This window comes from Rhinopithecus bieti, unplaced genomic scaffold (assembly GCF_001698545.2).
Source record: "Rhinopithecus bieti isolate Rb0 unplaced genomic scaffold, ASM169854v2 scaffold_24154, whole genome shotgun sequence".
In the NCBI taxonomy this organism is placed as follows: Eukaryota; Metazoa; Chordata; class Mammalia; order Primates; family Cercopithecidae; genus Rhinopithecus; species Rhinopithecus bieti.
Window position 1 is genome coordinate 11,762 of NW_016811115.1, and position 24,045 is coordinate 35,806.

The following is a 24,045-nucleotide window of genomic DNA, read 5'->3' on the forward strand; positions in this document are numbered from 1 at the left end:
CCCCCCCCCCCGCCCACTCACTGCGTGCAGGAAGCCCATGAGGTAACGGAGGACGATGTAATTGTGCTCCGGAAGGCTCCGTAGGATCTGGCGGCAGCGAGTGACACGCAGGCTGCTCTCCACACCTGGAACGGCATGGGGCTCCCTCCTGAGCTCCAGAGGGGCCAGGGGCAGTGCTGCGTCACAGCCCAGGAGGAGAGCAGCGGTGTACGGAAGAGGACAGCTCTGAGGATGACTGTCCCACAGTCGGGCCTGGGACCCCCACTTACTTTCCGGCTCTGTGGCTCTGCTCAGCAAACCCTCTGTGTGTTTGGCTGTTCTTGCATTGCTATAAAGAAATTCCTGAGATAGCGTCATTTATAAGAAAAGAGGTTTAACTGGCTCATGGTTCTGCCAGCTGTACAAGCATGGTACCAGTCCCGGTTCAGCTTCTGGGGAAGCCTCAGGAGGCTTCCAATTATGGCAAAAGGGAAGGAGGCACGTCACATGGCAAAAACAGGCGCAAGAGAGAGGGTGGGGCAGAGGTGCCGTATGTTTTTAAACCAGATCTGGGAGAGCTCACTATCTCGAGGACAGCACCAACCCATGAGGGATCCGCCCTCATGATCCAGTCACCTCCCACCAGTCCCCACATCCAACGCCGAGTTTCAACATGAGATGCGCTGGGGCCTCAGATCCAAGCCCTATCACCTGAATTCTGCAGGCTCCATTCTGCTGCTTTATCACCCAGCAGCACTACCTTGCAGGAAGCTGCTAAAGCTGAATCACTTTATAAATGGGAGTGGTCTAGACCAGGGGTTGGCAAACTACTACGGGTACAGTCTCTGTTGCAACTACTCAGCTCTGCCCTGATGAGGCAAAAGCAGCCGTAGGTAATGTATAACCGGGCCGTGGCTGTGTTCCAAGGAAACGTTATTGGCAAATACAGACACTGGGCCAGATCTGAGCTGAGTAGTTGCAACAGAGGCTGCAAGGCCCACGAAGCCTAATGTTTACTATCTGGCCTTTTACAGAAAAAGTTTGCAACCCCCTGCTCTAGACTAACTGCCTGCTCACGATTCTCAGCACCACACAACCCCCACACTTTGTTGCTCTTGGGGGAAGGCAGTGTCCCACCCTCCAGGGGCCTGATGCAACTGGCTCACACTCTGAGACCCACCCCCCGCCCCCGTTACCCTTATAACCACCTCCACTATTTGAGCTCCATAACCTCGGCCCCGTTACCCTTATAACCACCTCCACTATTTGAGCTCCATAACCTTCCAATCGAAACCTACCACCCAGCCAGGTGCAGTGGCTCACACCTATAATCCCAACACTATGGGAGGCCGAGGTAGGTGGATCACTTGAGGTCAGGAGTTCGAGACCAGCCTGACCCAACATGGTGAAACCCTGTCTTTACTAAAAAAAAAAAAAAAAAAAAAAAAAAATTAGCCAGGTGTGGTGGCACACACCTGTAATCCCAGCTACCTGGAAGGCCAAAGCAGGAGAATTGCTTGAACTCGGAAGACAGGTTGCAGTGAGCCGAGATGGTGCCATTGCACTCCAGCCCGGGCAGCAAGAGCAAAATTCCATCTCGAAAAAACAAAAAAAAACCCACCAACCAACAAGTATTCACCAAGTTCCCACTGCAGGTGCGTATGTGAACACATGCACATGTGTGCACGCAGCCACATGCATGCCCACACTACTGTGTACCCACATCCTCCAACACACCAACCACCCTCTCCCTGAGCCTTGCAGAGTTGCTGGTGAACACCGGGTGCTGTACAAACACCCACTCAGCTATAACTCCCCACTATGATCATTCCTGTTGGCTTAATAAAAGCCATCATTCCATGAAATCAAGCTGCTGTTGGACAAGGAGTTCCCTTGAATATTTTAACCAAGCCTGGTGGCTGCCATCTCCTCCTCGGGGTGTTGCAGCCTGAACCTTATCTAAGAATGATGGTCCCAAGTGGGTACTGGTGCAGGTCCCCCTCAGCCCCCACTGGGGTCCCTCTGAAGTAGGCAGGACGGGTGAACTGAGCGTCACAACCGTCAGTGTCACCGAGCACTCCCTACAAGGAAGCAAGCAGGTCAAGTGTTTCAACAACCCCAGTGTAGAGAGGAAGGAGGAAAGCGAGCTCTGAGAGGTTAGGTGACTAGCCCAAGGTCACACAGCTTGCACGTGGGAGGCTGGGTCCCTCTTTCGCCTCTGGAGCAGGCCATGGGACCATCCCATGAAAGGCAACTTCCCTATCCCCAGAGCGAAGGGGCATCTTCATCTCTGAAGATGGCATCCCCCCGGTTTCCTGGCCCCCTGCCCATCGCATTTCCCACACCTCTCCACTCTTCATCAAACCTGGCGTCTGCACACTCAGTGAACCAGGTCTCCGGGCCTTCATTTCCTTATGAAGTCACCCATGTCATGTACAACTTCTAGTAAATACACTGGTGTGTTTTTCTCTTGTGAATCTGTCTTTTGTCAGTCCAAGCAACAGGGCCCCCACCAAGGAACCTAAGATGGGTAGAAGGAAAAGATTTTGACCCTCCCTGTGGTTTCTCTCTAGCCATGGGGATGAGGTACCCTTGGCTGGAACACCTCACTCTGTCTGGGAGCTGCATAGAGAGCCAGGACCCCTGGTAGAGCTGGCCAAAGGTAAGAATTCTTACTCAAAAAAAAAAAAAAAAAGAATTCTTACTCAAGGGTAGTCATGGTGGCTCACACCTATAATTCCAGCACTTTGGGAGGCTGAGGTGGGTGAATCACCTGAGGTCAGGAGTTTGAGACCAGCCTGACCAACATGGAGAAACCTCATCTCTACTACAAACACAAAATTAGCTGGGTGTGGTGTCGCATGCCTGTAATCCCAGCTACTCAGGAGGCTGAGGCAAGAGAGTCATTTGAACCCCGGAGGCAGAGGTTGCACTGAGCCGAGACTGCACCATTGCACTCCAGCCTGGGTAACAAGAGCAAAACTCTATCTCAAAAAAAAAAATTAAGTCAGCCTCCCGGATTTCTGTCTGCAGCACCCAATTGTGTGAGGGTGATCAAAGTCTCTTTGTCTTCTTCCTTTCTGAATTTGGACCAGCAGAAAAACATTCAGAAGAATGGGTTCTTTGGCTTGTGACTTTTACGAATCTGATTTCGAGGACTCCTCGGTGATCTCAGCCTCCCAGGAAGAGTCACTGTTTGCCTTTGTCTCTGTCTCTTGGGTCATTTGTTGTGAGGAAGAGAATCATGGGGTAAGATTCTCCTTTTGTCTTGTGTCCTGAGAACTTGCCTTTATGGCCAGTTTGGCTTCCAAATGCCTGGAGGAACAGCCAACCGTCAGGATGCAGCCCCAAGAATTTATAGGCCGGGCACAGTGACTCACGCCTTTAATCCCAGCACTTTGGGAGGCCGAGACGGATGGATCACCTGAGATTAGTTCGAGACCAGCCTGGCCAACATGGTGAAACCTCTTCTCTACTAAAAATACAAAAATTAGCCGGGTGTGGTGGTGGGCGCCTGTAATCCCAGCTACTTGGGAGCCTGAGGCAGGAGAATCACTTGAACCTGGGAGGCAGAGTTTATAGTGAGTAGAGAATCTCGGCCACTGCACTCTGGTCTGCAACAGAGTGAGACTCCATATCAAAAAAAGAACAAAAGGGAATTTATATCTGGCCAGACAGAAATGTGAGTTGCACTCTGATATGTTGGTAGGTGTTGCCTCTAAACCTCATGTTGAATTGTAATCACCAATGTTGGAGGTGGGGACTGGTGAGGGGTGATGAAATCAAGGAGGCAGATTTCCCATAAATGGTTATCGCCACCTCTTGGTGCTGTTCTCATGATAGTGATTTCTCAAGAGATCTTGTTGTTTAAGTGTGGGGCATGACCTCACCCTGTCTCGCTCCCACTTGCACTACGTGAGACGCCTGCTCCTCCTCCACCCTCTGCCAAGACTGAAAGCTTCCTGAGGCCTCCCTGAAGCCAAGCAGAGCCAACACCATGCTTCCTACAAAGCCTATAAAACCATGAGCCAATGAAACTTCTTTTCTTTATAAATCACCCAGCCTCAGGTATTTCTTTATAGCAACACAGACTCAGTGACAGCCGACATCCTACCAGCCGCCACCAGCTCCGGGGTACTTTTAGCTATGTGTGGGGTAACTCTGGATCTTGGGGTACCAATCATCACCAGCTCTGGGGTGCTTGTCTTTTGGCTATCTGTGGGGTAACTTTGGATCTTGGGGTACCAGCCATCACCAGCTCTGGGGCACTTGTCAAGTCTCTCTTTCTTTTGGCTATCTGTGGGGTAACTTTGGATTTTGGGGTACCAGCCATCACCAGCTCTGGGGCACTTGTCTGTCTTTTGCCTATCTATCTGTAGGGTAACTTGGGATCCTGGGGAACTCTGAGAACATCTCTTGTATCCATGGCCACAAAAAGGCTTACTGGTTTCGAGTCACATTGGATTAGGTATACCTTTGGTTAAAAACAAAAAAACAAAACAGAAAAACAAGGTGAAAAGGACTATGTGCAAATAATCTGGGCAAAGAAAAAATCTTTAGGGCCTTCTCCTGAAATATTGATAACAACTTTCACCCTCAACAGGTAATCTTAACTTGTATGAAACTATGTATGAAAGTTCTAAGATTTGGTTTGTGGCCAGGCATAGTGGCTCACGCCTGTCATCCCAGCACTTTGGGAGGCTGAGGTGGGGAGAGCACTTGAGCCCAGGAGTTTGAAACCAGCCTGGGCAACATGGTGAGACCCTGTATTTACAAAAAATATTTAAAAATTAGCTGGGTGTGGTAGTGCATGCCTCAGCTACTTGAGAGGCTGAGGTGGGAGGACTGCTTGAGCCCAGAGGTCAAGGATGTAGTGAGCCAAGATCAAGCCACTGCACTCCAGCCTAAGTGACAGAAGGAGACCCTGTCTTAAAAAAAATTTTTTTGTTTGCAGATATGCATGTTACGTATACATGAAAATTTTCTCCCTCTGATGGTATTAGCAAGTTAATTTATCAAATCCCTTAAAGGAGTTCTATTCAAATTGGCTTAGAAGGACATGAGCATTTACATAAAATATTTCTAAAACACTCAGAAATATAGAAACTAAGCCAAATATTCTTTTCAAGTTCATGTGACTTGAGTAACTCTGAAAAGATTAGTCTGATATTGTTAGTTTATTAAAAACAGCTGTATAGGTTGGGCACGGTAGCTCACGCCCATAATCCCAGCACTTTGGGAGGTCAAGGAGGGCAGGTCACCTGAAGTCAGGAGCTCAAGACCAGCCTGGCCAACATGGTGAAACCCCGTCTCTACAAAAATACAAAAATTAGCCAGGCAAGACGGCCGGTGCCTATAATCCCAGCTATTCGGGAGGCTGAGGTGGGAGAATCGCTTGAGGTGGGAGGATTGCTTGAACTCGGGAGGCGGAGGTTGCAGTGAGCTGAGATGGCACCATTGCACGCTAGCCTGGGTGACAGAGTGACACTCCGTCTCAAAACAAAAACAAAAAAACCAGCTGCATCTTCTGAATTATTCATATTAAGTATAATCCAAGCATACATCTTTATGTAGCTGGGTTTACTAGTGAAGTAAGGTTAAAAATAGATAATAAGGGCGGGGTGCAGTGGCTCATGCCTATTATCCCAGCACTTTGGGAGGTCGAGGTGGGCAGATTATTTGAGGTCAGAGTTCGAGACCAGCCTGGACGACATGGTGAAACCCTGTCTCTACTAAAAATATAACAATTAGCTGGGTGTGGCGGCACACACCTGTAATCCCCGCTACTCAGGAGGCTGAGGTAGATGGATTGCTTGAGCATGGGAGGCAGAGGTTGTAATGAGCTAAGATCAGGCCACTGCACTCCCGCCTTAATGAGCTGAGATCAGGCCACTGCACTCCAGCCTGGGCCACAAAGCAAGACTCCATCTTGAAAAAAAAAAAACGAGGGAAATTCCTTGAAATGATGACTAGCCTTATTCAGTGTTATGTATGGCATTCCAGTGAGTAAGGAAGGCCACTTCCTGGCAGGCCCAGGAAACTTAAAATATATTGATTGAGAATCTTGAGAAGAGAGAAATTCACTCAAATCTAAGGATACTACAGGCAAAGTCTGACGGCAAATTTCTTTTCTTTTTTCTTTTTTTTTGACACAGAGTCTCGCTGTTGCCCAGGCTAGAGTGCAATGGCGAGATCTCGGCTCACTGCAACCTCCGCCTCCCGGGTTTCAAGCGATTCTCCTGCCTCAGCCTCCTGAATAGCTGGGATTATAGGTGTGTGCCACCACGCTCGGCTAATTGTTGTGTTTTTAGTAGAGATGGGATTTCTCCATGTTGGTCAGGCTGGTCTCGAACTCCTGACCTCAGGTGATCCACCCACCTCGGTCTCCCAAAGTGCTGGGATTACAGGAGTGAGCCACCACACCTGGCCCTGATGGCAAGTTTTTGGCTTGGCTTTCTAGCCTGAAGAGGCTTTTAAAAAGTGAATCTGAGATGCCTTATTAAAAGTTCTAACAAGGTAGACTTAAAAAGAGCCTACCTACGTCAATTCTCATTCTTGCTGCCCTTATGTAAATAATCAGGCCAAATCTAGTGAGACCAGACTTATTTTGTAATTGAGAATCAAAAGAGAAGCACTGTATGGAGAAATGATGCTCCAGTGGAAAACTACAGCGCACGCTTGTGGGTTCTCAGTTCCTCTCATTTCCTCCAATATCTGGCTACGATGCTCCAAGCTAACATTTCCAGTTTTGCTCCTACCCCCTCAGTTGGCATGAAAAAGACCTAAAACCTGCCATTTCCCCAAAGCCCGAAAGCTGACGCTGGAAGACTTGATACAAACTTCAAAGAAATCATCACAGCAGATGATGTACAGATAATCCTTGTGCCTTCTGCTGTACAGGCCGCTCAGAAAGTTCACGGGAACACCCAGTGCCATCACCAAACACATCTAAATTGCACACTATGAAATTCACTGGCCGGCTGCTGCCACTCTCACTCTACCATGAAAAGATACTTCAAGCCAACATCTAGGAATCTTCTCAACTACATTTTCTCTTGACTGAAAAAATAGAGTTTAGGCCAGACACAGTGGCTCATGCCTGTAATCCCAGCAGTTTGGGAGGCCAAGGCAGGCGGATCACGAAGTCAGGAGCTTGAGACCATCCTGGCTAACATGGTGAAACCCTCTCTCTCCTAAAAATACAAAAATTTAGCTGGGCGTGGTGCCACACACCTGTACTTCCAGCTACTTGGGAGGCTGAGGCAGGAGAATTGGTTGAACCTGGGAGGTGGAGGTTGCAGTGAGCCGAGATTGTGCCACTGAACTGCAGCCTGAGTGACAGAGCGAGACTCCACCTCAAAAACAAAACAAAAAACAACAACAAAAAACCCCGGACTTTATGGTTTGTTTAAACCATTGAACTTCACGTTTGTTGACATAGAAAGGCCCCTTATTAACAGGTTGACTTAGGTAGTCACTCTACTCCCACCTCCACCATTACCTTCTGAAATGAGACACAACTGATTACCTGGAGTGACCTGGTCACAGCACTGACAGAAGGATTCATGCAACATGAGACAATCTACCAACTACATTTCTGGACTGTAAAACTTCCTGGGGAAAGTTTCAGATGGGGGAATGCTGGGGTCCAGAACATCACCATTCCAAATATGGCGGCTGGGCAGGTTGAACATGTTATTGAGCTAAAGGAATCTGAGAAAGGCAGGTGCGGGAAGGGATCTCTGACTCCCCCTACTTCTCTGTAACAGGTCATAAAACCTTCTCGTGGGAGGGGCCCTCCCTATACCCAGAGGAAAGGAACACCCTTAGCTCTAAGAGGGCAGAATGACAAAAGGAATTGAAGCTCCTCTGTCCCTCACATTTCCCATGACTTTCCACTCTTCATCAAACCTAGTATCAAAACATTCAGGCTGAACCGTGACGTCATTGTCCTTCCTTTCCTTTCCTTCCCTTTTTTTTTTTTTTTTTTTTGACAAAGTCTCACTCTGTCACCCAGGCTGGAGTGCAGTGGTGCAATCTTGGCTCACTACAACCTCTGCCTCCTGGGTTCAAGCAATTCTCGTACCTCAGCCTCCTGAGTAGCTAGAATTACAGGCGTCCACCACCACACCCAGCTAATTTTTGTATTTTTAGTAGAGACGGGGTTTCACCACATTGGCCAGGCTGGTCTCAAACTCCTGACCTCAGGTGATCCGCCCACCTCGGCTTCCCAAAGTGCTGGGTTTACAGGCGTGAGCCACTGTGCCCAGCCCATTTTATTTCTTTTCTTGCTTGCTTGATCACTCCCTCCTTCCTTCTTTTTTGGGGACATGGTCTTGCTCTTTTGTCCAGGCTGGAGTACAGTGGTATGATCATGGCTCACTACAGCCTCAAACTCCCAGGCTCAAGTGATCTCCCCTCAGCCTCCTGAGCAGCTCGGACTATAGGCATATGCTACCAAGCCCAGCCAATTTTTAAAATATTTTGTAGAGATGGGGTCTCACTATGTTGCCCAGGCTGATCTCAAACTCTTGGACTCAAGTGATCTTTCTGCCTTGGCCTCCCAAAGTGCTGGGATTACAGGCATGAGCGACCATGCCCAGCCTGGGTCTTCATTTTCTTCATTTTCATAAAGGTTCCTGTGTCAGGTGGAGTTGCAGTGAGCCGAGATCACGCCACGGGACTCCAGCCTGGGCGACAGAGCAAGACACCATCTCAAAATAAATAAATAAATATTTTAAAAGACTCCCATGTCATGTAAAACTTATATTAAATAAACTGATGTGCTTTTCTCATGTGGAATCTGTCTTTTGTCAGAATAACAAGTTACAGTGTCCCCACCAATGAACCTAAGACGGGTAACAGGAAAGGATTTTTTCCCTCCCAACAGAGGGTGGCTTAATATGACTATGCTCTCTGGGATTGTTAATTGGTGCCTATCCAGAAGAGGACAAATGTCTGGAATCTTTAGGACCGGAGGCCGTGGTACAAGCCAGAGCTGGGTCCTTCCCTCCCTAGGGACTGGGAGGCAGAAGGTAGCACCTTGAATGTTTTCATTTCAAAGAGATGGCTCTCAGGTCCTTCAGATAGCTCGGGGTGGAGGATGATTTTCATCTCAAAGGACAGAGAAAGGATTCATAATTGCAAGCTTTCTATTTTTTTTTTTTTTTTTTTTTTGAGACGGAGTCTCGTTCTGTTGCCTAGGCTGCAGTGCAGTGGCACGATCTTGGCTCACTACAACCTCTGCCTCCCAGGTTCAAGTGATTCTCTTCCCTCAGCCTCCCGAGTAGCTGGGATTACAGGCATACACCACCACGCTCGGCTAATTTCTGTATTTTAGCAGAGATAGGGTTTCGCCATGTTGACCAGGTTGGTCTTGAACTCCTGACCTCAAGTGATCCACCCAACTCAGCCTTTCAAAGTGCTGGGATTACAGGCATGAGCCACCATGCCCAGCCCACAACTGCAAGCTTTCTAAAGGAACTGCTGCTCAAAGAGGGGTTCCAGGGCCTATCTCCCTGTCACCAGGTTTTGGCTGGAACAAACGATAAGTTCTCCTGGTAGCATTGAGTTTTCTCAAGCAGGAACCTACAGAGGCTGGAGTCATCGTTCCTCTGCAGGGGCTAATGAAATCAGGAAGCTTCTAGAAGTTTCTCTCTAGGAAAGAGCCTGGCACATTCAGGTGATGGAGCATTGTCCATCTTGCCTGCCCTGGGCCCGGCTGGTGGGAGGATGCTGAATGGAGTGCCTCCTTCTCTGTCTCCACCAGATAGCTACCTCCACACACATGATCAAATTTGTCTCCATGAGGCTCAGCCTGGCTCTGAACTCTCCCAGGCTTCCCATCCACTAGCCAAAGTCAGTCAGCCCTCAACATCTTTCATAGTCTTCCAGGCTGTAGGAGAGACCTTCCCCATCTCAGACAGGGCCTGGCATCTGGCGGGCACTTAGGAGCACTGCTGAGTAAATGGGTGTACACTTGCCTTTGAGGGGAGTTTGGCGTCCAGTGACCTTGGAGGGGTGCCTTGTGATTGAAATCAATCTCCAGCCCCCTGCCCTCCCCAGAGGTCAGGCTGGTCTCCCATGTCTCAAAGCCTGCACCCTCTAACTGTGTAAAGGACCTTTCTGGAGTGGCCACCCCCTATCCTGAGTCACCATAAACCATCAGGGCCCCCAATAAGTAACAGATAATTCCTGTCCCTTGGGAAATTCCAGGGTTCAGAAGTCACCCCCAGGGGCCAGGACAAAGGCCAGGCTGCCCTTTCGGTAAAGGTGATTCTTGAATACCTGAATACCCAGTGGGGTAGACATTTTTTTTTTTTTTTGAGACGGAGTTTTGCTCTTGTTGCCCAGGCTGGAGTGCAATGGCGCGATCTCGGCTCACCGCAACCTCTGCCTCCCAGGTTCAAGCAATTCTCCTGCCTCAGCCTCCCGAGTAGCTGGGAGTACAGACATGCACCACCACGCCCAGCTAATTTTGTATTTTTAGTAGAGACGGGGTTTCTCCACGTTGAGGCTGGTCTCGAACTCCTGACCTCAGGTGATCCGCCCGCCTCAGCCTCCCAAAGTGCTGGGATAACAGGCGTGAGCCCCGGCACCTGGTCAGAAACACTGATTTTAAGATTCAAGATTTGTCTTTAGAATTAATACCAAAACCAGGCTTTCCCCTTTGACTGACAGTGCTCCAAGAAGAAAGGTGGGGCCGGAGGTAGTCCCATTTGAAAAGATGGTGTTTGATGACTGAGATGAAGGCCTGAGTGGTTTTATGGTGCTTTGGAGGCGTCACTTTCCTTAGCATTTGCCAGTATTTTGAGATGCTGTTATGGAGTTGTTACGAGTCATCTGTGCTCAGCCACACTGAGCATGTGACCAATCACAAAGCATCTGTAGGATCAGACCCTATAGCTGCTCAGTTCCTATCACATATGCCTGGCATCCTACAATGACTGGGGGAGAAACGCCGAGAGCCCCTTTCTAGGTGAGAGAGCTGAGGGTTTGGGGGCTGGGAGGTGGTATAGGCAGGACTTTGACCAGGATGATGAGCCCCCCATCACCCTGCCTCCCGACCCAGCTGCGCCTGAGAGACCGGCCTGGACAGCCCTGACCGACCGTACCTGCTCTGCCTTTGGACAGTGTGGCCTGGCTGTCCATGGTGGGGCAGCCCCAATGACCCCCTCTCTTGCCCTGCAGTGCCCGGTGGCAACAGGATGAGGGTGGGTACACGCCACCTCGGCCACCCCAGAGGCTGACCCTGGGCCAGTAGCTGGGGGACAGCATCTGAGGACCAAGCCTCCCCCAACTCCCACGCCGGGGCAGCTACGCACAGGTGATCCCAAGAATCTGCTCGTAGGCCTGGAAGGTCAGAAGCGGCTGCGGCAGCTCTCGCAGGAAGGTCTTCAGGATCACCGCAGGGATGTGAATGTCCCCGTAGTTGTCAAAGTTCACGGGCTTCCCTGCACACAGAACATGGCATTGCTGAGGTCTGCACCCTGGCCTGGGTACTGCAAGCTCTGAGACAGGGCGTGAGATGTCCGGATGGGAAGTGCCTGACGCTGGAGCCACGTGTCCTGGGGATGATGCTGTCTCCACCTAGAAATGGGGTGCTCTGGTCCCATCAGCCCCCTACACCGCCCTCACTGCCTCCCCCTGGGCTCCCAGCGGAGGATGGCTTGGGCTGCTGGCTTCTCTGTGGTGTGCTGTTGCTCCCAGCTACAATGCCAACTCTCTGAGGTCAGGGCAGTGGCAGAGATGACACTGCAGGCCCCAGGTCTGAAACAGGCAGAGCCTGAGCTTGGCCCGGTACAGACCCAATGCTCCATTTTTGTGTGATGCACAACTGGTCGTGGCAGCGAGTGGGATCGAGGGCAAGTCTTGTCAGCGGCTTTGTTAGTATCAGTGCTAGGCGTCCTCAGCTCAGAGGCCACTGCCCCTGCCCACAGGTTACACATGGCAATTAAGGAAGCTGTGCTGAGCCAGCTCAGGGGAGCTGCCAGATAAAAAACCAGCTTCCCTGCACTGCAGGGTGTCTCCTGAAAGCATGTGCCCACCTGGTGTGGATGGAGAGCCCCTAAAGGCAAAATAGCATCGTGTGGCCACCATGTCCCAACAGGGTTGGGGGTCTGGACAAAGAGTCCCTACTCTGGACTACCAGTGGGCCCCTCGATGGCTCCTGGGCAGCTGCCCCCACTCTGAGTGTTTTCTGGGAGTTGGATGGGTTGGGGGGGTGGTACTTCCCTGCCTCTGCTCTGAGGCCCGGGAGCGCTGTGATCGCTGGCCAGGCAGCTCGGGGCTCAGGACTGCGGGACACCCTCACCTTGGTTGTAGAGCCTCTGGATCTCGCGGACCGTCTGCACGCTGGCGGATCTCCGGAACAGGCCCTCAGTGTGCAGGCCTGCAGGAGAGGAGTTTCCGGGCATCTCACAGGTCCCAGCCCATTGGGCTTCCAGGACGTTATATGACACCCCCTTGCCCACGGCATCACCCACCTGTGGCTAGCCTCCACAAATTCATTTGTTCCTCAGACCTTTCCCATATTCCCCAGCCTGCCCGATTTCCCACCTCTGTGGTCCGTGGAAAGGGAAAGCAGAAACAGATTCTAAACTCAGACAGACCTAGGCTCTAGTCCAGCTCTGCCTACCAGCTGTGTGACCTCAGACAAAGCACTCAGCCTCTCTGAGCCTATCTGCCTTGTTTATCTACAGAGTAAGGCCATGAGCTCCTGTCTCCAAGGGCTGCAGAGAGGACTGGACATGCTGATGCCCAGCACGTGCCTGGCACCCGGGAGGCCTCCAGACATATGGCTTCCCACAAGGGCTAGGGCTGAGCTGTCCAGCACAGCAGCCAGTAGCTGCACATGGGGATTGAACTTTAATTAAAATGAAATAAAATTAAAAATTTAGTCACTCAATTGCATGAACCTCATATGACCTGCCCTATTGGGCTACTACCACAGGGGCTGGTGGCTGCTGTTTAGACAGTGAAGATACAGATGATGTCCAAGTTCGATTAGGCGATTCTGCTAAAGAGGTGATTGTGATCAAAGAAAACTTGTCTCCGTTGTTGGTTTATAAAGAGGGTTTTCAGCACTGGTAACTGGCTTATGAAAGCAGCCCTGGGGTGGAGGGAAGGGTTTCCTCTGGCCAGGCCCCTGCTGGCTCCAGAGCCAGGAAGAGAAACAGGCCTGAGCCTACCCTTGGGGGGCCTGCAGTGGATGACAGAGGTGCCCCGGAACACCAGGACCTAGGACTGTGGCGCAGGCATCTGGAGGTGCAAGTCTTCTTGGGACTTGCAAGGCCTGACCTTCCCTTCTCCTCTCAGCTTCCTCCAAGCCCCACACGCTCCTGCACTCCCACAGCCATGGGCCTCTGCACCTGCTCTCCTCTCCGGGGCCTGTCACCTGGCATGGCCAGCTTCTCTCCATCCTCAGAGCTCAGCTCTACTGCCCCTCCCTCAGGGAAGCCCCCCAACAAGGTCAAACCCCCTAACAGGGACCCCGGTCTGGCAGGGCCTCCTCCCCGACGAAGTCAGCATCTGGGTAGCTCTTGGTGGAACAGCTGCTGCTTCTACGTCCCGTGTGCTCACTTTGATGTCCCCAGAGTCTGGCACGAGGGAGGCACACAGCAAATGTCTCCCGAGTGAGTGACTGAATGATGGGGGTGCATGAAGAAGGCGGTTCTGTCCAGGAGAGGGGCAGAATGGGAGAGGGCTTACAGAAAGCAGGACCTAACCGGCAGAGGGCAAGGAGGGGCCGTCCAGGCCGGGGACAGTGTGGGGTACTAGTGTGGGGTGCCCCCTGTACCTGCTCACCCGCCAGCCGAGCATCGTGACTCAGGGAAATACTGGGGCCCCAAGGTCTGGGGTGTGAGGGAGATGGCCACCCATGCCCCCGCCCAGCACACCTGCCCACTGATGCCATCCCCGTGTGCACAGACTCTTGTGCCAAAGCGCATTTCCTGGGCACCCTGTCCTACAGGTGAGGATGGGCTCTCCAGGCCCCACCTGTCTGAAGCCACCTACCTGGCCTGCTCCAAAGAGGAAACCAACCCACTTGTAACCAGAAGGTGCAGGGCCGAGGTGGTGGCTTTCAGAGCCACTGCATGGGAACTCCCCGCCGGGTGGAACGTGAGAAACGGACCACAGGGTGATGGGGTCTCGGGGCCCACGGTGCTGAGTCCGTGGCAGAGCTGGGGTCTGCTTTAGGGGCTTTGGCCATGTTGGGGGGAATTCCCTGAGGAAGTGACCATTGAGCTGAGCTCTGGAGGCTGGAGGGAGCCAGCCCTGCCTGGGTGGTGGGGATGCGGGGGAGGCACTCACTTCTTGTCTGACACCCACACATCTGCACTGCAGCACCCAGGCTGGAGACCACCTGGCCCACCGAGCACACCCGCACCTGTGGTGCCAGATAAGCCTCCCTGATGCCTGCTCCTCCGTGGGAACCTCTTTCCTCCCATTAAGGTAAAAGCAGCCTCCACACACCTCCTCCATGGACCTCAGTTCTAGCCTCAGGCGCTGTGGAGAGCCCACAAGTCTCACCCCACTCCAAGTTCCTGACTGCACCCACCCCACTGGCAATGGTGTCTGCAAATCAAAGTTGATCCCATCAGAGGAGCCCCCATTTCCAGAGGGCTTCCTACAGACCAGCACTGCCCGAGGTGCTTTGCAGCACTGTCTCATTTAGGGGTCACAACAATCCTGCAAGTTAGGTACTGTTTGTTATTCACCTCACTGGACAGACAAGGGAATGGAGGCCCAGAGAGGGTGAGTAACTGGCCCCAGGTCACACAGCTAGTACACAGGGGAGACAGGATTCAAACCCAGACCATCCAAGACCAGAGCCCAGACCTTGAGCCACCGTGCTTGAGCCCCTCCCTTCCTGGTCACACCCCCTGGCTTATGGGTGCTCAGGATCCAAGACAAACCACCCAGAGAGGTGCACCCAGCAGCCCTCATCTCACCCAGCTGGAGCCGGCCCTGTCTCACCTTTCTCTCTCAGGTACGTCACTGTGAACCTCAGAACAGGGGGGATGAGTTCGCCTTGATTTTTGTCTTTGAGGCTGAGAAAACAGAAAAGAAAGTTGCAGTTTTTACCTGAGTTTGATGGGTGATCATAATGAGAAGAGGCGCTGGTCCTCTCCATACCCCTGTGAAAACACAGGACCCAGGCACCATCCAGGGAGAGAGAGGCAGGCTCAGCCCTCAGGAAGTAGAGAGTCTGGAGGCCAAATAATAAAATGATAGTGCAGTATTTGAGAACTCCATGAGAGGGATATTTATGATACAGGGAAGACCTGGGAGTTGGGGAGGGCTTCCCCAGGGGGCAACTTCAGAGCTGGGTTTTGAGGGATGAGTAGGAGCCTGCCAGAGGACAAAAGAGAGAAGGGTATTCTACACAGGTAAGCCATACTGGGAAGTCCCAGCAGCATGAGATGGCTTGGCTGTGAGGGTACAACATGAAGCCCAGGACTGGATGCTGATTCAGTTAAAAAATGTAGTTGACAAAAACCCAGCATGTTATCTGCGTTAACCTGTCTCTCACTGTGCTATTTTGAGACAGAGATCCACATAAAGAAATGTTGGCCAGGCGCAGTGGCACACACCTGTAATCCCAGCAGTCTGGGAGGCCAAGGCAGATGGATCACTTGAGCCCAGGAGTTCAAGACTAGCCTGGCCAACATGGTGAAATCCTGTCTCTACCAAAAATACAAAAGTTAGCCAGACCTGATGGTGTACACCTGCAATCTCAGCTACTCTCCAGGCTGAGGCAGGGACTCACTTGAACCCGTGAGGTGGAGGCTGCAGTGAGCTGAGATCGTGCCACTGCACTCCAGCCTGGGCGATAGAGCAAGACTCATTTCAAAAAATAAAATGAAATAAAATAGGCCGGGCATGGTGGCTCACGCTTGTAATCCCAGCACTTTGGGGAGGCCGAGACGGGCGGATCACGAGGTCAGGAGAACGAGACCATGGTGAAATCCCGTCTCTACTAAAAATACAAAAAATTAGCCGGGCGTGGTGGCAGGCGCCTGTAGTCCCAGCTACTCAGGAGGCTGAGACAGGAGAATGGCGTGATTAAATTGAGGATCTTGTTTATCTTTTTATTTGCTTATTTTTTGAGACAGGGTTTCCCTATGTTGCCCAGGCACCTCCCTGGGATTATATGTGTGTGTCACCATGCTCAGGTAAACTGAGGCTCCTGAGATGGGAGACTGACCAGGACTATATGGGGAGGCTCGATCCTATGGTCGGAATGTTCAGGCTCCGTCAAATTTCCTAAGTTGAAATTGTAACCCCCAAAGTGATGGCATTAGGAGGTGGGCCTGTGTGAGGGGACTGGGTCACTGAGAATGTGATTAGTGCTCCCTTATTTTTAATTTTTTTAATTTTAATTCTTTTTTTGAGATGGAGTCTTGCTCTGTCACCCAGGCTGGAGTGCAGTGGCGCAATCTCTGCTCACTGCAAGCTCCGCCTCCTGGGGTCACGCCATTCTCCTGCCTCAGCCTCCCGAGGAGCTGGGACTACAGGCGCCGCCACCACGCCCGGCTAATTTTTTGTATTTTTAGTAGAGACAGGGTTTCATCTTGTTAGCCAGGGTGGTCTCGATCTCCTGACCTCGTGATCCGCCTGCCTCCGCCTCCCAAAGTGCCAGATTACAGGCGTGAGCCACTGCGCCCGGCCTAGTGCTCTTTTAAAAGCGACCCCAGAGAGCTTCCCCTTTCTCCATGTGAGGACGCAGCTAGGAGGCACCATCTATGAACCAGCAAGCAGGTCCTCATCCTGCACCGAATCCTCAGTACAAAAAGGGATGTGCCGGCTTCCTTGAGTGGCGAGCCAACGGCACTGACGAAAATCATTCCAACCAGACCACAAGAGGCGGTCCACGTCACAGCTGAACAAACGGGCACAGCGAGCTACAGTTACTTGCCCGAATCTGGTGGCACATAGACTTCCCAGCCTCCAGCTCTATAAGAAATAAACCTGTGTTGTTTATAAGCCACTCCGTTTATGGTCCTTTGTCACAGCAACCGGAACAGATTAAGATACCCGACAGGATCACAAAGATCCTTGCAGAGGATCTTGTGAGCAGAAGGGAGAGGGGATGTAACAAGGGAAGCTGGGCCAGAGTGATGTGCTAAGAAAAAGATGGAAGGGAGGGCCAGGAGCCAAGGAGCATAGGCGCCTCTGGAAACTGGAAGACAAACGGATACCCTCTAAAGCCTCCAGAAAAAATGCAGCCCTGCCGAGATTCTGATTTCAGGACTTGCGACCTCCGGAATCGCAAGAAAATAAATATGTGTTGCTTTAAGCCACTTTGACAGCAGTCACAGGTCCCCAGGACTCTGTGTGGATCAATAGAATTTGACAGAAGCGACGGTTCAGTTTCTGGGCCAGGTCCTTCTCTCCTGTCCTAAAGAGCCTGACTCTTCCTACCTGTGATCTCAGGAACCTTTGTGCTGGAAGCCCCAAGCTGCCCTGGATGAAACGCAGCTATCCTGGGAACGTCACGCTGGGGACACTGCGGGCACATACTCCGGTCAACAGTCCCCACTGAGGCCAGAAGTGCAGGATCATGAGGCATGTCTTGGATGATCCTGGCCAGCCACCAGCTGGACACCACCACGTGCCCTCTGCCAATGCCCCACGGGCAAACTCACCTGGCCAAGTTCTGCCCAAATTCCACAAACACCAGGAGCCATGTAACATGGTTGCTGTTGGAAACTGCTAAGTCCTGAGAATCTGTGAAGCGGTAACAGGTAACGGAAGACTCGGTCATGATGGAAAGGGCCCGACTGAAACCCACCGGGCTGAGAGTGAAGCCTTTCCTCCACATGTGTATCGTCTGCCTCATTTCCACCATCATTTCATGAACCCAAGTTAGAGATCAGAGGAGGGCACTGGAAGAGGCCAGGTGACCAGCTCAAGGTCCCGTAACCGAGAGGTGGCACGGGGAGGCCAGCCCGGCCTGGGCTTCCATCTCTGCTCCTCCTGCTGGGCCCCCTGCGAACGTCTCTATGTCAGAAGATTTTCAGGTGAACATGGTATCGAGCGTGCTTTAGTTTTATTCCAAGATTTACAGAAGAATCCGCTGATCCACTTAAATGGCGATTAAAACTCTGGCCACAGCCATAAGGCTTCTGCATATCCTCATCTCGATGGATGGTTTGGTTTCACGGCGATTTCACTTTTGCTGAAGTTTCACACTGGGGACACTGAGCAGCAATCCACAGCTCCCCGAGGTGCCGTGGGGCCTGGTGTGGGTTTCAGGAGGTCCTGCTGCTGCAGGAATACAGACCTGGCCCCCCCGCCTCTTTCCCATCTTGGTTTCCACTCTGCGAGGGAGAAGGTGTCCTGGAGCCCAAAGAGACAGTGTCCCTGGGGAGGGAGGAATATGGCAGGCAGGTCCTTTTCTCCCAGGATGCGCCAAAGTTAAAGGCTCTTTTCCTCCCCTCTGCCTCCTTAAGGAGCCAGACAGACCCTTCCAAGCCCTGGCCCTCCCTGTCCTTAGGAGCTAAATCACCACTGGCCGGTTTCCTTATCCTCTCCAGCCTCAGTTTCTCAAATGGAAAGCAGAAATGCTGGCGCTCTCTCTCCAGGGTCTGCAAATGTTAAACGGCAAGGGAGGTGCAGGCTTTGCTGAGCTACAAGCCAACGGCACTGACGGAAATCGTCCCAACGCCAGGGGTTGAGCAGCCTCCCAGGCCGCACACAGGTGGTCCATGTCACAGCTGAACAAATGGGCCCAGTGAGCTACAGTGACTTATCTGGGTTCACGCAGCTGGAGAGCCTGCATCCGTTGATTCCAAAGCCCTGGCTGGCTACTGTTCCTGGGGAGGGGGCCTCACTGAGTCCTGCTGAACAGGCGGGACAATGCAGAGTTATGAGGAGAACGAGTTCCTGAAAGATCCCTTTGCCTACTGCTTTGTCTCTGCACTGTCCTGTAAAAGTAGACTCTCAGGCAGGGAATGGTGGCTCATGCCTATAATCCTGCACTTTGGGAGGCTGGGGTGGGTGGATCACTTGAGGTCAGGAATTCCAGACCAGCCTGGGCACTATGGAGAAACCCTGTTTCTACTACAAATACAAAAATTAAGGCCGGGCATGGTGGCTCACGCCTGTAGTCCCAGTACTTTGGGAGGCCGACGCAGATCACGAGGTCAGGAGTTTGAGACCAGCCTGACCAACATGGTGAAACCCCATCTCTGCTAAAAATGCAAAAATTAGCCAGGTATGGTGGTGCATGCCTGTAATCCCAGCTACTCAGGAGGCTGAGGCAGGAGAATTGCTTGAACCCAGGAGGCGGAGGTTGCAGTGAGACAAGATCATGCCATCACACTCCAGCCTGGATGACAGAGCAAGACTCCGTCTCAAAAAAAAAAAAATTAGCCAGGCATGGTGGCGCACTCCTATAATCCCAGCTACCTGGGACGCTGAGGCAAGAGAATCATTTGAACCTGGGAGGTGGAGGTTGCAGTGAGCTGAGACTGCGCCACTGCACTCCAGCCTGGGAGACAGAGCAAGACTCCATCTCAAAACAAATAAATAAAAAATAAAATAAAAGACTCTTGGAGCAGGAAGAGACTCTGAGATTATCCAGCCCAACCTCTTCAGGCAGATGAGAAAACTGAGGTCTCCAAAGAGGAGAGACTTGCCCAGAGCTGCCGTGCTCCCAGCCAAGCGTGTTTTCCGCTGCCTGTGCATTTGAGGAGCACCCACATCTACTCTGAGGCTCTCACAGCTAGCGGAAGAACAGGGCCCCAGCATAAAATGATCACTCTCCATCGAGCAGCAACCCACAACTTGGGTTTCTCCTCCCCTGCTCATCCCCTACTTGCTGGCTCAGAGAGAGGCTTGTTCAATGGACTGACAGAGTCAGCGCTGTGCATAACAATGACCCCAGGGGACTGTGGTTGGCAGATGTGCTGTTTCCTGGCTGGGCGAGGATGCCCAGGGCGGCGGTGAATCGTATCATACCACGTTCATCTCGTGCATCTCAATGTGTGCAGGCCAGGGTCAGGTCTCAGCAAGGATGCACAAACTGCATTAAACCCACACCATGAACTAAAGTTCCAAGATGCACCCTGGAGCACAGAGCACAGTTTGCTGGTTAGCAGAGTGTGCTCTGCGGCCAATCACTCCCACCTGGCTTTCCGACAGTCGTCCACCCACTGGAGGGCATCGGGGATTCTCAGCACATAATTCTTGCTTGTACCCTTCCCCTCGGGAGATGTGTTTAGAGTAATTCAGAGCATGTTTTTTCTCTGGTTTTGCATGCAAGGAATGCACAAATAAGGAGAAATTGTGACTTTTTAAAAACAGTAGGGACTGGGTGCAGTGGTTCATTCCTGTAATCCCAGCACTTTCGGAGGTCAAGGTGGGTGATCACCTGAGGTCAGGAATTCGAGACCAGCCTGGCCAACAGAGTGAAACCCCGTCTCTACCAAAAATACAAAAATTAGCCAGGTATGATGGCATGCCTGTAATCCCAGCTACTCAGGAGGCTAGGGCAGGAGAATCGCTTGAACCAGGGAGGTGGATGTTGCAGTGAGCTGAGATCGTGCCATTGCACTCCAACGTGGGTGACAGAGTGAGACTCTGTCTCAAACAAACAACTGAAAGAAAGAAAGAAAAAGAAAGAAAGAAAGAAAGAAGAGAAGAGAAGAGAAGAGAAGAGAAGAGAAGAGAAGAGAAAAGAGAAAAGAAAAGAAAGAGAAGGGAAGGGGGAGGGAGGAATGGCAACCTGAAATTACAGTGATAGCGGGGAGTGCTGATGAGCAGGCCTGCCTCAGTTGGGCACCCAGGCTTTTCCCAACCCTCTTAGTCATGCATCTTCTAAATGTAACATCTCCCCTCCCAATATTTGAAATGGAATGAACGGCTGCAGCTTGCATCACTGACCTGCAAAGTTCTCAGTCACAGAGTCAGCCAGGGAGGTCCTGGATGCCCACAGAAATGGGCAGTGCATGTGAACGATCACAGTGACCCCTGTGTACTGAGGACCTACTGTGCACCACAGGCAATACTAAAGCCCACTCACTGCATCACTGTGCCCCCATTTTTATAGAGGACAAAACTGAGGCTCAGGAAAATTATTGTGTCTAGAGTCACACAGCCTAGGGTTGGATAGAGCCAGGGTTCAAATTAAAATCTGACTTCAAAGTCCTTATTATACCTGAGTTCAAAAGACAAGCAGTGTGGCACACACCTGTAATCCCAGCTACTCAGGAGGGTGAGGCAGGAACATTACTTGGCCCCAAGAGTTTGAAAGAGCCTCGGCAACATAGTGACATCCTGTCTCACACACACACACACACACACACAAAAGTACAGATCACAGCCTTGTATGTAGAGTTAGGATTTGGTACGAGGTGGAGGTGCTGTGAGGTGAAAGGTGGCAACAAGGCACTGGAATCCTGTAGTCTCATATGTGCAGGGCTGCCTCTCTTTGTAGGTAGATGGGGAATGAGAAACTGCTTGGTATCCTTAGCGAGGTCAGTCCCCAAAACTCTAACAGGGTAGAGGTTCTGGCAAGTCAGATTGGCACACATGGCTCAGAACCAGAGCCTATGGGAGGCCAGTGTCCCACCCTGGAGGCTAATCGCAAAGAGAAGGACAGTATACTCTCCAGACAGCCACACGGTACAGGAGGCCGAAGAAGAGCATATCTCAAACACACAGGGAAAAAGAGACTAGAAAGACAGATACTTATCAGTTCTTTTCTAACAAAAGTGAGCCCTGGCTCAGTTAAAACCTTGGCTCTGGGAGATAAGCAAAAACTACAAGAGCCACATGATCCTCCTTGATAATAAGATCACCATCAGATCATGTTTCTTCCAGTGGCAAAGAAGGAGTGTTAGAGTGGGGTGGAAGACAACACCCAAAATTATATTCTCTGAAGAGTTTGCAAGTCCCCAATCCTTCTTTTTTTTTTTGAGACTGAGTCTCACTCTGTTGCCACGCTGGAGCGCAGTGGTGCGATCTTGGCTCACTGCAACCTTCGCCTCCTGGGTTCAAGTGATTCTCCTGCCTCAGCCTCCTGAGTAGCTGGGACTATAGGCGCCTGCCATCATGCTCAGCTAATTTTTTTGTATTTTTAGTAGAGATGGGATTTCACCATGTTGGCCAGGATGGTCTCAATCTCTTGACCTTGTGATCCGCCCGCCTCGGCCTCCCAAAGTGCTGGAACTACAGGCATGAGCCACTATGCCCAGCTCCACAATCCTTCTTAATTAGAACTAGATTGTTATACATTAAGATATAAATTCTAATCCCTAAGGCAACAATTGAGAAAATACTTTAAATATATACATAGCAAAAGAAACAAAAAATTGAAACAGTATATAGAAAGTATGTATTTAACACAAAAGAAGGTATTAATGAAGACATAAAGGAACAGAAAAGACATAAGACATATAGAAAACAAATAGCAAAATAGCAGATGTAACTCCTGCCTTATAAGTAATCACAGGGCCGGGCGCGGTGGCTCAAGCCTGTAATCCCAGCACTTTGGGAGGCCGAGACGGGCGGATCACGAGGTCAGGAGATCAAGACCATCCTGGCTAACACTGTGAAACCCCATCTCTACTAAAAAATACAAAAAAACTAGCCGGGCGAGGTGGCGGGCGCCTGTAGTCCCAGCTACTCGGGAGGCTGAGGCAGGAGAATGGCGTGAACCCGGGAGGTGGAGCTTGTAGTGAGCTGAGATCGGGCCACTGCACTCCAGCCTGGGCAACAGAGCGAGACTCCGTCTCAAAAACAAAAAAGTAATCACACTAAATATAAATGGATTAAATAATAAAGACGGTGGAATGGGGAAAAACATGACCTAATTATATGCCGCCTGCAAGAGACATATTTTTGCTTCAAAGACACAAATAGGTTGAAAGTAAACCTATTTTCAACCTAGATACAAGAATACACTAAGCAAACAGTAACTAAAAAGAGCTGTAAGGGCTATATTAATATCAGACAAAATAGACTAACACAAAAATTGTTACTAGTGGCAAGGAAGGACATTTTTATCATCACGCAAGTATTCATAAGTAAGAATCATAAAAATTTACGCACCTAACAATACAGCTCCTAAACATATGAAGCCAAAACAGATAGAACTGAAGGGAGAAATAAATAATTTTAAAATAATACTGCAGACTTCAATCCCCTGCTTTCAATAATAAATAGAACAACTAGGCAGAAATTGACAGAGAAATAGAAGACTGAAAAACACTAAAAACCAAGTAGACTTAACTGACATTTATAGAGCACTCCACCCAACAATAATAGAATGTACATTTTTCTCATGTGTCCACTGAATATTCTCCAGGCTAGACCATATGTTATACCATATAACAAGCCTCCATAAATCTAAAGTTAAATCATACAAGGTAAGTTATCTAATTATAATAAAACTAAAAATAAATACAGATATGTGAAAATTTAACAACAGACTCCTAGAAACCAATGAATCAAAGAAAAAAATTACAAGAGAAATTAGAAAATATTTTAAGATTAAAATGGTGGAAATAATACACTAACAGATACACCTATTGCAGGACTTAGAGAAATGTATAGCCATAAATGCTTACATTGCAAAAAGAAAGATTCCAAAATAATAAACATTCCACCTTAAAAAACTAGAAAAAGAAAATGAACTAAATCTGACACAGGCAGAAGGAAGAAAATAGTAAAGATTAGAGTAGAAATAAGTAGAAAATAGGAAAATAATAGAGATCATCATCAAAACCAAAAGTTGGCTCCTTGAAAAGATCAACAAATTGACAGTTTTTAGCTAGACTGACCAAGGAAAAAAAGGGTGAAGATTCAAATTACTAAAATCAGGAATGAAAAAGGAAACATTATTAGTGACATTATACAAATAAAAGGATTATGAAGAAGTACTATGAACAATTACATGCCAACTAATTAGAAAATCTAGAGGAAACGAACAAATTCCTGGAAAGACACAAACTATCAAAATTGACTCAAGAAGAAATATAAAATATGAATAAATACAACAAGCAAAGAGGTTACATTAGTAATTTTTTTTATTATTTTTTAAATTTATTTTTATTT

The 24,045-nt window shown here is 50.1% G+C and overlaps 1 protein-coding gene across 1 annotated transcript in view; it reads right to left on the reverse strand.

The window, feature by feature from the left end:
• The window catches only part of ARHGAP8 (Rho GTPase activating protein 8), a 72,013-nt gene that overhangs the window by 5,430 nt on the left and 42,538 nt on the right, over nt 1-24,045 (reverse strand). The window contains 4 exon segments of the mRNA XM_017893487.1: nt 22-125; nt 11,304-11,432; nt 12,293-12,370; nt 14,959-15,032. Coding sequence (XP_017748976.1) covers nt 22-125; nt 11,304-11,432; nt 12,293-12,370; nt 14,959-15,032 — 385 coding nt within the window.